Source organism: Metopolophium dirhodum, chromosome 9, assembly GCF_019925205.1.
Source record: "Metopolophium dirhodum isolate CAU chromosome 9, ASM1992520v1, whole genome shotgun sequence".
Lineage (NCBI taxonomy): Eukaryota > Metazoa > Arthropoda > Insecta > Hemiptera > Aphididae > Metopolophium > Metopolophium dirhodum.
In genome coordinates, this window is record NC_083568.1 from 12,606,239 (window position 1) to 12,620,577 (window position 14,339).

At 29.2% G+C, this 14,339-nt stretch overlaps 2 protein-coding genes across 3 annotated transcripts in view; both read left to right on the forward strand.

Moving 5' to 3' along the window:
• LOC132952349 (cAMP-specific 3',5'-cyclic phosphodiesterase-like) overlaps positions 1 to 282 on the forward strand; it is a 132,674-nt gene extending 132,392 nt beyond the window's left edge. Inside the window, exon 3 of the mRNA XM_061024634.1 lies at positions 205 to 282. Within this exon, the coding sequence (XP_060880617.1) occupies positions 205 to 208 (4 nt within the window). The 3' untranslated portion in view covers positions 209 to 282. The remainder of the gene's footprint in view (positions 1 to 204) is intronic.
• Positions 1 to 14,339, forward strand: part of LOC132952816 (cAMP-specific 3',5'-cyclic phosphodiesterase) — a 680,524-nt gene that overhangs the window by 372,996 nt on the left and 293,189 nt on the right. The window lies entirely within an intron of this gene.

A 14,339-nucleotide genomic window follows, 5' to 3' on the forward strand; every position in this document is an offset into this window, starting at 1 on the left:
TCAGTATATTCTAATAATATTATTATGCGATGGTGCTTTGGGGGAATTTTTGAATTTTATTGTCAATCCAGACTCCGTGTATTGCGTATTAAAACTGCCACTGTTACACGTTTAATGTGCTTTTTCGGAATATATATTTTTGTTGATTTTATCATTTATAATCAATACTGTTTTACTTATCTGATTTTGTTTTTCTTGTTTCAGGTAAGTCCATGTGTTCGAAATCTTATCGAAATGTTATTTTTCCAAAAGCACGAGTCAGCCGTGTGACACGATTTATTATAATTCCTAATAGTGAGTAGACCACGCCAATATCGTATTATTAAATATTTATAATAATTATAATAATACCAACGAGTGGCACGCTTTTAGTCATAATTATTTTTCTTTAATATTGTAATGGCATTAAATACAAAATATATAATGAAGACCTTACGCCGTTATTCTAATTAGATTTTAATTTACAGGAGTACAAGTTTTAAATAAAATATACGTGAACGCATTAATATTATACTCTATTGATTTTGTATCGAAGAGTATCCTAATAATTCCTAATATAACACTTGTACCAGATAGTAATTACTAATTATAACATAATGTAATATCGTTACTTGAACGGTCTTAAATGTAAGTAAATCATATCGAACAACCAAGTACATATAATATTGTTATAAATACCCTTTCAAGTAAAACAGTAAATACCCGAGATTAAATTGTATGTAAGATTAATGAGTTGTATTATGCATAATACACAAAAGTATACCTCGCATGACCTTTTTATTAACCGTTGCTGGTAAAATAATTTTTATTTTTTTGGAAATTATTAAAGATTATGAGATTTTCATTTTGTAAAAAAACCCTTTTTAAAAACAAAACAATAAAATTACTGGAATTATTGATTAAATAATACGTCCAAAAATAATATACCTAGTCATGATACTTATTATGTACTACTCGTTTCCGAATTGTTTATTATTTTTATCACGTAGTAAAAAAGGGGAAAATATTATTATGCGAGATAAAAAAAAAGACCTTCTTCCAATTTACTTAACACGCTTTTCAAAATGTTTATTAAATTATTGTAAAAGTAAAACGTAAAACAATAATTATTGTACACAGTAGAACTTATTTTTCACACGTAACTAGTTTATCAGTTAATTTTAATAACTAATTTTTCTTCAAATAAATATATATATAATTTTGAAGTTGGTAAATATTTAATACATATTTTATTTTTAGTTAAAATAGTTGGTACCAGGATAAATATTGCGTTCTAAATGTTAATGGTCGAGGTATGTCTCACACGTGTAGTACAACTACTGACAGTACTACACAATATGCAATATTATCTTAAGACTGATTTATATTCTGTAATAATAATAAAAAAAGTTAAGCTAGACACTACACGCGTTGAACATTTTGTTCTAGTTTATAAACATGTTGGATTTATTTTAAAGAATATCCTGACGAAAGCACTTTTAGTTTTTTTTAACAATGTCGTTGATTTAGTTGATCAAACATTGTTCTTATATGTGACGACGGCGACACGTTGGAAACATTTCAGTTTTTTCGTTTTATCTCGTCGTAGTGTTATGTATTATTATTTCACATGACTATATAATACAATCTACAAATGTTTTACAAACGAATAATGTTTTTACGCGGAAATAGAACCAGTACGCTACACGGCAATACCTACGTGTGGATAATAAAATAAAAAAAGCTCAAAATTGAATGAACGTCGAAAGAGCGAACTCTGATTTCACGAATAGCATTTTAATGTTGCTCACAGGTTATAATATTATAATATTATACCTAATCTTTAGTGTTGGCGTCACTCACTGTGTTTTTGTGTTATCCATTTCGGATAAAAGGAAATTCGTAGGATTATTTTGCCAAACGAGCTCGTTATCTCATCGGTTAATCGATCCCCGTCGTCCGAAACAATCCGCTTGAATTCCGCCGGATAGGCTTTTCGATTCTTTGCAAAATGAGAAGGGTATTTTGTCCGTATTTATGTACGTACAGAATAAATTTATATAGCAAATAGCAATTCTATTATGTCATAAGCTTCCTTGAAGATACCTACCACAATAAGTCAGCAACAAATGCCAAAGATCAAATCATCAACGCAGAAAGAATTATATTTTGACTTTGTGACTTTGAAATTGTGTTACTATACAGCTGAAATTGAGTGAACTACCGTTTTTGGACGTATAGTTTTGACGATTTTCATATCAAACTAGTAATTTTTCCTCATATCATTTAGAGTTATAATGTATAACATATTTGATTATGAAACTGTTAACAACGTACGTTTCTCCAGCCCCCACCCCCCCCCCCCTATCAAATTTCAAACTTTTTTTTGGTTAAATATTTAGCGTGCAATTGGCGTCACTGGTTTTGAAATTTGCGTGGCACTAGGTCAGGTTTAAAAATGTAAACAAAGTGGGGGGAAGAAAAAAAAGAAACGTTTCTACAGCCCCTCTTCATCCGAATTTTGAACTTTAAGGACTTTTTTATGTCTCAATATTTAGCGTGCAATTGGCGTGAATTTGCGTGACTTATTTCGAAACAGTAAACCCAAAGCCTCAAGAACCGTGGGCTTTGCCCCTTTATTGCCATTTTCCCAGCCCCCCCCCCCCCCCCAACGACAAAAACATTTTTTTTCGAATTTTTTTCAACGCCAATATTTAAAAAGTGTATGGATATATAATTGAGTACATTATGTGGGTATAGAATATTATTGATACTAAAAATGGTAATTCACCGAATATGTACAAATAAGCGATTTAAGGTTTTATTACACACAATATTCATACGAATTAAAACGGTTAAATAATGTTTAATTCAGTCTTCGACGCTGAGTAGAAACGGTTTGAATGCTCGAATTTTGGCAGGAAAAGTCATCTGATTAGCTAGGTTATCCCGTAGGCTTAGGCGATAGGCAAAGTGACGTTAGGTAGGTACGATTGAAATTCAAATTTAAAATGATTTTGTTTTATTAACGGAATTTTAATTACTTAATAATAAAAACATATTTTTTTTTTGGGGGGGGGGGGGGGGGGCTGGAGAAACGTACGTCTGTTAACATCAGTTAAAATAATAATTATAAGTGCAGCTTATTCCGTCTATAAAATAAATACCGTTGACTGTCCAATGAAAAACTTCGACAACTCTTCATTTTAAAACAACAAAAACACTTATTTCAAACTAAAAACATAAACAATTATAAAATGTACATCATTAAGTACAAATACTCGTATAAGCAAAGACAATCATCAACGTCGTATAATAAATATTTTTCAAAAGCCGTTTCACACTGAGAACACAAAGCGATTGTGTTTGGTCCTTGTTTGTTGGACATAATTCTATCCTTTTAAAAATATTTCATCAACCCATATACTTCATCGGTATTCTAATACATTATTATATTATGGTTTAAAATACTATTTCTGAATATCAAGTATACCTCGTACAAGTAAGGTAAATTTGATTTAATTTTTCCACACGGCACATATAATATATAAATATTATTTAACAATACTATTTTGTTGAACGCTTACAAAATGTTAAATACAAGGAAATTCAAATATTCTTACTGCTAAATAAATATATATTTCATTCAAATTCAAATTTCAAACTCCCATCGAACTTTTGTTGATTTTAAAAGTTTTGTTCGATTCTAAAAATATAAGAAATTCCCAAGGGCTGTAAAACAATGTTTTTAAAATATACATCGAGTCTAAGTTAGTATAGATACACGAATGCAATACGAATTCGTTTGGAACGGATTTGTTTGGGATTTTATCAGTCAAAAAACTTTTACTGATTGGCATTATACAAATTTCAAACTCGTCTGTTGTTCCCATTTGACATTATTTCATTTTACCAGTGATTAAAAAAAGCGACCCGACCACCCGATGTAATTATTGAAATCCCGGTTCATATTATAATATGTACTACTATGTCATTGTTTATATATGATTATATTTTTTTACAATGAAAACATTAGCCATCCAAACCTGCAGCCTCTATACAAGAAAACAACCTAATTATGAACTCCATATAATTAGTTCAAATGAAACACAACCATTATGAAAAAAATCGAGAAAAAAATGTATATGATTTTTGCGAAACTTCATGTAACCATAATAATAGTATACTTTAATAAAAATTAAATAAATTATACACTTAAATAAAATATTTAACATTTGAAAATAATATATTAATATACCTTCTACCTTTATGTTCTAAATACTTTATATAATAAAACATAATAACTATACTAATACAATAGGTGTTACATGTCTATAAATTTATTTTTAAAATATTTCAATTTAATTGAATGCATAAACATTTTCTTATTTTTATAACACTTCTTTAATAATAATAATAATAATAATAACGAGAGTTTAAGAGTGGTAATAACGCGCATTGGGTTAAATGGTCCTTTAAAAAAATTCAAGATTATTACCATAAGAATTATTTTAATAATTACTTGAAATTTCACGCACTTGCTTTGAGATGGAAAGTAATTTCACTCGACAAAACTTCTAGGATATATTATTTTGTCTTCATTTCGAATGTTCAGAATTATATTGATAGTAGACTATTTTCCATTTCCTTAGTTTGTATTCACACAACGGGATCGATGATACATTGTGCAAATTGTAGTGTGCTAGACGGTAATGCATCTATTCAAAATAAAAATGTCAGCAAGGTGTACCTGCATACAATATAATATTATATGTTTTTCAGATCTGAATAACATTTTGAAATAACTGAATTTAACAGCGAAGTTATTGCTCTATATATTCATATTTTTTTTTAAGTTAAATTTTCAATTTCTACCTCTGGAGCACAATAAGTAAATAGGATAGAGGGAAATATATATACAAACTATTAAAAAATAATAGGTATGTTAGGTACATATTGTGTTATATATTATATATAGGTACATAATAGTATTATTATTTCGATAGTACGAATTTAGAGATATTGAACTTGAATTATTATTTTTTTACTTTGATTTTATGCTGTGGTACACAGAGTTTAGATTAGTTAGCGTGCTGCATATGTTTTTGTTAGTGAAAAAAAAAAACAATTTTAATTAAGTATTATTTTTTAACAGCATTGGTGTACCTAGTATTGAATATACAAAAATTTAAATTTTGATGATGCACAACAAGTTGTGAGATATTGTTTTAATCATAACATTTTTATTTTTACAAATTCCGTACTATAATATACAAGTGTCTGTAATGCTGCTTATAATATTAGTATATTTTTCAATATTTTGGTATTTTTTTTTTGTGTATCTATACGGGCTCACCACGTGACTCAGCCTTAACTGTTTAACGTTTAGTTTGAATGATCGAGAAAAAATACGCAAGGGTTTATTGGTTGTGCTTCTGATAATGATTTTTCGGCGGAAAACACATTTATTACGCCTATCAATGACGTCCGGTAAAAATGTACTCGAAATAAAATGTAACCCATAGTATTATGCACATATATAAGTATAATTATTCTCTGACTCTGCCTGACTCCTTAATTCATTTAGTGATGCTTAAAGACTACTTAAAGCAAACGCAGTCGCGTCCGTCAATTATTAAACTTTAAGGAGAACAATTTAGGTTTTATTAATTTAAGAACTATATCATATAATATAAAGTCGTGTGGGGTCAAATATGGTTTTTGGGTCGGGTGCTCTGTGAGAGGAGGACCGTCGGCCTCGTCAGTGACACCGCTGCGACAATGTAACAGCAACAACAACAACTGCACGGGGTACTCTTATCTCTTATCAACGGAAGTGAACAAGACTAATGACTGCAGTGCCCCGTAAAGGTCATTTCGAGTTTTCGTGTTTGTGTGCGCTCATATATAAATGTATGTGTTGTATATAATATTGTACATAATGTATATAGACGAGCAAATGGGCGCCGCCTTCGGGCGAGCGGTGTGCGAGTCCAATCGATATGTACCCTTCCACCCCGCAGCTACCACGTAGACGCTACCACCCGACGCCGCGGCCACCGTGACCGCAGTAGGGCGGTGGTAGTCTTCGTCAACCGTAGGTGTGGGTAGGGGTGAGGGTGAGGTTGAAAACGGGTTACCATGGTGACGACGTTGGCTAGCGGTATGGATGAGCACGCGGGTCGTGTGACGTACCACGCGGGGAACGACTGTTGATGTCCGGGGAACCCTCCCCGCACGCCACAGTGTCAGATGTTCCGGTGGGATTTTTTCTCTCCCAAGACTTACCCTTGCCCCACACCCCGGTAACCACCATAATGATGGGCCTCGCGACGATACCGAGCCAACCCTAACGATGACCACGTGGGCATCATGGAGTGCGGGTCTTTAACTTCGCCATGCAAGCCGACGATCAAAGGACCACGGCCGTCTAAGAATGGTATACATAATAATGTATTATTATAATATTATACATGAAATAGAAATTGCATTATATTATACATGTGTATGCGAACCGACCGGAAGCGATATTTAAACAGCATACGTATGCACGATGATTTCTTTTACGTGCATTATAGTTTTCTCAAACGACATTTCTGTTTTCTCAAATACAAAATAAAATAAAATACATTTTTATTTATTATATTTTCAAGTGTTTGAAGAGCAAATAGTGGTGCTGTAAAAGTCACAGGATATATCCACCATAGTATTTATATATAAGTACTGTACCTACTCATTTTATCTAATGTTGCAAAGCTCACGAATAATAAACCTTATATTAATTTTTAGGTAGGTAGTTCCATAATTAAGTTTTGTACTTAAATGTATTTACACTTTAAGGTTGTTCCAAATAACATTCAATGTTTTAAAACTAATCTGCGCTCAAAAAATTGTATGTTTACTTTATAACTATAGAGTTATACGGTTGTCCATAATTTAAAAATATTGTTTTATACTCCAGTACTTATTTAAATTAATAGAATTAATTTAAATATTTTTTTCAATCAAAGGTCATAATTTAAGCAATTTAAATAAATTAAAAATGTAAATTTATAAATAAAAATTATAATTAATAAAATATTAATTTACATGATTTGTTTGGTGTGTTTTTTTAAGCAATTTTATTCATTTTTTATTTTGAAACTAAATCCATTGGTCGCTATATTCTCAACAGATGTTAACCTTATATATTGAATTTTCTTACTAGTTTAAAAAGTTCTTAGGGAAATAACCGTTCTAGACACTGATGCTTAAATAATAATAATATCCAAAAACAAATGTTATTAATCTCTTCTTCACATACAACACAACCATTTATAAATTCATAATATATTAACCATTTATGATTATATGTTATTTATATCAATAAGCTGAGTGTTTTACATATTGTATACTAACGAGTGAGCACAAACAATACATTGAAGTGTAAACAACTTTGAATTTAATACATAATAAATATCAGGTACCTACATACAATATGTATACAATATAACTATCACAGACTTCGGCTAGGTATACCATGTTGTGTCTCTCGCCCGAATATTATATTACTATAGTGTTTACGGGTTGATTTAATCTAAACAAATATAATTAAATATACACCAACGAATATAGTATAATAAATTATGTATGCATAAAAAATATGAGGATTTTAAATTAATTGTATATTATAATGTCCAACAAGTCAATCAACGTGACAGGTTGAAACATGTAACAAAACATTCTTTAGTAATTTATAAATTATAATGGAAACAAAAATTATTATGTCCGCTTTTTAAAATATTGTACGTGTGAGCGTACACAGTATAGTTTTCAACCGCTTTAAATAATATATTGCCTGTACAAAATAGTATTTGTATATTTTCATCAGGCAATTAATTATTTTGCTTCAGTGTATAACCATAGTCTTATGAACATATATGTTATATTTGTTTATTTCAATTGCAATGGTTTTAATAGTTTCAAACTTTACAAAAAAAAAAAATTTAAAAGATGTGGTGTTTATATGTAAAATTAGTTAATGTCACTATATCCAGGTTGACGTGAACGAATATAAATTTAGATCATAAATTGTGGCGGTCTTCTTGGATTTATTTTCGTCCACCTTAACGCATTATTTAAAATCATCTACCTTAAACAACGTGCATATTATTAAAATTGATTCAAACTCAATGAAAATAATACCAGAAATAAATGTAAATTTGATTTAAAATTGAGCTGCACACAGTGTGCGTCATAAACATAATTTATTGAACATAAAGTAGATAACCGTCTTCATTTTATGTACACAATTTCACCTCATCGAATAGACAGATTTGAATGCATTTTCAATTTGTTTTTCTTGCGCACATTACACCTATTTAGTAGGCATAAATATTTTTAAATGTTTTCCATTTTACTTTAATAAATTATAAAATATGAATTTAATTTTCCACTTAATATATTATAATTACTGAATCGTTATTTATAAGTATAAATATAATATAAATGAAAATATCATAATATTATAGTCAGATTTAAATTATAATAATCAATACTATTTACGGATCGAACTAAATAGATTTCGAGTAAGTGGTACTTAATGTTCAAATTTTCTACCTTCATATTTTTGACATGTAAATATTTTTGTATTACGACTTTACGAGAATAATAATATAGCGAGGTATCTCATATTTTATCATAAACCACAAACATAAACCTGTCAGAAGAAGGAATTATTTATTTTCGGTTTGTTCTCAAAAACTATTTTAACCTCTTACAATTTAAAAATTATTCACGGTTACGCTTATTTTTTAGAGTTATGTATAAAATATATAACATAAATAAATATATGTAATTTTTTAAATATTACAACTATAACAACAAGTCCTATTCATTTGACTTTTTTTTTTATCTTCAATCATATTTTTTTCCGATAATTGTATCGACGTAACAATCAATTAAATAGTTTACCTCAAATAATTATAAGGAAGGGAATGAAAGAATGGTTTTATATAGGATAACATACATAAGCTAATCACACAATTATTAGTTTACATAGACAAAATAACCATCACTTAAATCTATTAGGTACTTATATTGTAAATAACAAAATGTATCCAATACAGATGATAGATGGATATAAAAGAGTCGGTCCAATCGCCTCTATACAATTATTTGACCATAAGCAGCTTTAGGAGTATAAATAATAAGCTTCATAGATAATTCAAACTTATAAATTGAAATAAAAAAATATATAATATAATTTAATATTTATAATGTTATTCATACAAGTTAAACTTGTATGAATGCAGTGTAGTAGTGAACCATCTGGCAAATGTATAATAGTGCAATAATCATAGATGCAACCAAAGAGCACAGTCAGGTTCGTGAAGTTATAATCAATTCCTATAAATAATAACCGTAATTCATGTGGTCAATGAACGTGTGTCTTTGCTTTCCAATTTTACCCTCGTCAAATACCTAAATATTCGTATAGCATGCATGTATTAAACAGACGTTTTCCAGAACATAAAAAAAAAAATCGCAAAACATAAATTAAATCAGCAATTATTATACTCGTGTAATAGTTTTCCGGAAAATCCGTGATAAACGTATGTGCATTACATTATAATATACACTGATTATAAATATCTAAATATACGTAAATAATGATTTGACAAATTGCCATTATAATACGATGGGGTGCAAACACGAATTTCGGTTCGTATTTGCACCATATCAAATATTCCGCGGCCAGGAATGGCTGTTTGTAAAAATCCTCCGAGGCCGTATAGTGGGATTAATAACAAGAAGGTGATATATATGTATATATATATATATATTATACACAGCACACAGTCTCGTCCAATGGTGCACTTAGCGCACGATCAATTTGAAGAGGTTATACTCAGCATCGCCAAGTGTTGGGCTGCAGGTGGTGCAGAGGTGAAGGGTTGAAAATCTCTTTAGCGGTTTGTCCCAATTCTTCTGTGTGCAGTATATCAATATATATATTATATATATATATGTGTATATATATATACGAGAAATACAAAAGAAGGACAAGTAGATATATACCCTGATATATATATATATATATATATAGGTATATATATGATGTAGTAGTGGCGTGTTGTGCTGTATAGAATTATATATTATGACGTATAAGCCCGTGGGACATCGGCGGTTGAATCGATCTCGCGTGGTTGTTATCGTACCTTTACGTGTGCAGTAACGTTCAAAAGCTAACACTCGCGACAAGACTTCGAGCTCTGGAGCCAAGACCGAATAAAGAATCTGTAGCGAGCATTGAGTAAACACACACACAAACACTCACATAAGTCGTAAGGGTGCAGATAGGACTTGTGTATTATTGTAAATCCTCAACTCGGCAAACGTGTCGTTTAATACCTATATATATATTATACACTCTGTCCCAAGAGTCACATATCACACGAATTATCTCCGTGGAAAATCTGTTTATCTAAATAATATGGTTTTTTTCAACAATAGTCTAAAAGAAAATACAAGCCATTACATTAGAATTACCTTAAACATTACTTTTGAGTAAAACAGCGTTTAATTAAAATGATGTTTCACGGTTCCGCAGATATATTCATACAGATACGGGAGTTTTGGGACCAATAGTATAAAATATATTGAGGATGATTCACCAAACACGCGACCAACGAAATTTTTTTCTTTTATAACAAATGTAGGTATTAAAATTCTGATTTTTAGTATTTTTAACTATACTTAAGAAGTATATAGGCCATATTTCAAATGATTGAAATTTACATGCCATGTAGTCCTGTGGCGATACAAATTAATTTTTTTCAAATGAGTTCCACCCTTTTTTACTGTAATTTGTCAAGTTTATGGTTCTTATTTTTTATAAAAAAGATCCACACGACTAAACTGAAATTCTAACAAGGATTTTTTGAGTTATTAAACTTTGTACCTATACTTAGAATAATAGTTCATAATAATGCGAGTTTAGACTTTTTAGTCGGATATAACTATATAAGAGCTATAATGATTTGAAAATTATAGTCATTAATACAAATTAATTAAAATTATAATTTAATAATTTGCAAAAACTTTTAGAGTATAATCATGATTACTACTAGACCAAACATAACATAATATAGTCAATGTTTCATGTAAATTGTAAGACCATTATTAAGGACTATTATCCTTAGTGCTTAAATTGTAACAGGTATCAGAAACTTCTCGTTGGAATTGAAATCCAGTCACGACAATATTTAAAAAACAATCATTAAAGTACAGGAAAATGGAAATGAAACAAGATTCTCCTTAAATTTTGTAAAAATTTAAGTAGGTTCTGGAAATTATGAAATTAAGAAGTGTAATTTAAAATTCAAAAAATCAGTTATAGTAAATAAGCACCATAACCTTAAATAACTTTTCCATAACAATTTCACATTTTCACTTTTACATTTTAACGAGTATCGTTATTTTATTGCATGTTTTATATGATTATGTTATGTTGATGTCATTTTAAAATAATTTATAAATTTGATTCTACTTTAGTCTATTTGTTTACTACTAACTGTCATTTATAATAATTTATTTTGTACCTATATATTATAATAATTAGCTAATATTTAAGAAATGGTTATAGTGGATGAGGTAGAGGTGGAATGGCTTCCTGTATATGTATGCCTATTTAAATCGAAGTTTAATTTTAAGAATAATAATATAATTAATAAAATATTTTTTCGAATATTTATGTATCAAAAACCAAAAAATTGTTTAAATTTTGTATGAATATTATAAGTGCTTTTTCTATAATATTTTTGAATAGAATTTCAAATTATTGACGCAAATTTGTTCACGGACTATAATTTACAAATGTCATCACTCACCAGTCATCAGTAATTATTAGGAATTCAAACAAATAAGACAATCAAATATTATCAATTATTTTGAAAACAAGAACTTGTTCTGCAAATAGTCAATCTTAAATGAAAAAAAAAATGTTAACCATTTCAAAATCTTTCTTTCATACTTATGTATTTTTATAATAATTAATATAACCTAAACAAAAATTATAAGTTACTCAGCGCGGCGCAGTGGCTGAAATCAATCACGCGACGTGATTAAGAGTAAGCAATGGCCACTGCCACTAGTTCTCGGATGGGTGACCATCTGGGTTCGTTGTGCGCAAAAATATTGTCACACATGCACGTGTTCCTAACCGACCGTACCAACAGTCCCAACCCTACTGCACCAACCCTACCAACCTTACAGGCTAATGACCTCAGTCGTCGAAGCCTTAAAATCAAATAAAAAAAAAAAAAAAAAATTATAAAATATATACATAAGTTTAAGAATAATAGAATAATAGTTTATAATTTATTACATAGACTACATATAACATACAATAAAATATAGCTACACTATAGAGTATAGATAATAATATGCTCCTTGTAACGGTCAGCGGTTTAAGTTATTACACAATATAAACAATACATATAATATTATGTATTATCGAACTATGCATTCAGACTATCAACAAAGTCAGCATAACAATAAAATAAGTGCACCAACGAAAAAATAACAGAAAAATACTATTTGGAATCTAGACAACAATCTGTTATCTATTAGTAACAAATTAAACTCGTATGGGTTACTGGAAAATGTGACGTAAACGACAACAAATTAATAGATAGCACATCTAAAGCAATGGCACAATACAATATATACAGCAATTTCGTATAATAAGACATCAATAAAACTAATTAGTACTGAAATAAATTAAATGAAACAAATTAGATAGCACAATCTCGGTGACAACCGAGTTAAACCAAAACGTTTCAGAATGAACGGATAACCACGAGAGTTATGAGAGTCACGAGAGTCTTATGTAAGTTATAACCAACTTCTTAAACATTTTTACAACGTTATTTAGGAGTATTGATCGATTTTCACATGAGCAAACCCTCCTTCCCATCTCAATAAAATCGTAAAAAATAGTAACTTATAAGTTATAACACACAATGATTAACTATTTTAAATATTTGTATCCAAGTGTTGATTGATAAATTCACTGTACTATGGTTTTGACCATTCATAAATGAGGGGTAGAACCTTTCCCGACCTACTAAAATGTCTCGTTAATATTATTCAAAACACGCATTTAAAAAAAAAAAATTACATAGGTATAACACACGTAACGTTTTTGAAAAATAAGATTATAAGCAACTATAAAGTGTATCATACTAATCGATATGTTGCACTACATCGATCTGAAAACTTATTTGGACGATATACCGGGTGCAAATCAAAAAAAGCTGTAAAACAAAAATTTGCATACAGAATTTCCAATTTTACAAAAAAAAATATATACACAAGGCGTAAATGCACAAATAAAATTTCTCAAAAATATAACGAGTAGAACAGCAGTCCCATATTTCACATAATATTGCTATCGTGTACAGAGAAAATCATATTATAGTGAAAACATGTATAGTGGAAATTGATTATAATTAAATGTAAACTTACTATATTATAGTTCGGTAAAATAAATTATACATGATAGTCAAATTATATAGTATTCAATTGCATGGTTAAAAAAACTATACAAAAGTACTAACTATTTAAGTCGAGATTTAAGTTTAGTAATTCGAACTTAAGTTTAAACTGACCCATATTATATAATTATAATATATAGTAGATGATACTGTTATAATTACATTTAAATTAACTATAGTGTTTTTTTTTCCGTTTACATACATTTGTAAGAAATACTGAAATTACAGACTTAAACCGAAATTAATTGAATTATTATTGCTGTAAACGTGTTAAAGTAATTATTGCACCTATCGGGAAGACGCATTATATTATGCATATAAGTTTGATTTACACGTCATACCAATAGTTAAGATAAGAATATATCACCATATTTTTCAAATTACAATTATTTATCATTTACTCAAAATATTGTCATAATACCCACCTAAGATAATATTATTTAAAATATTTGAACAAACGTTATTATATACAAAGTTCATACTTTGAACGCACTCTTGCAGTGAAACTTTAAACTAACTATACATTGTCCGTCGTACAAACTGAAAAATATCAGACAGCTGAACTTGAACGATGCGCGCTCTATGCTTCTGAAAGCCATGAAAGTTGTTGATAGGTACCTATACATAGACAGAATACAAAAAGAAGAGAACGATCTGTCCCAAAAAAATTAGTTGTTCTCCAAAGTATTAAAATTTTCAGTGCGCTATAAACAATTGAAATATTGTTTTAAAAGTTCATCGTATACTCGTACGTTTGATTTAACGTTTTTGTTTAATATTTCACTATTTCAGTACTTATTAAAAATAAAAGTTTCATGATAA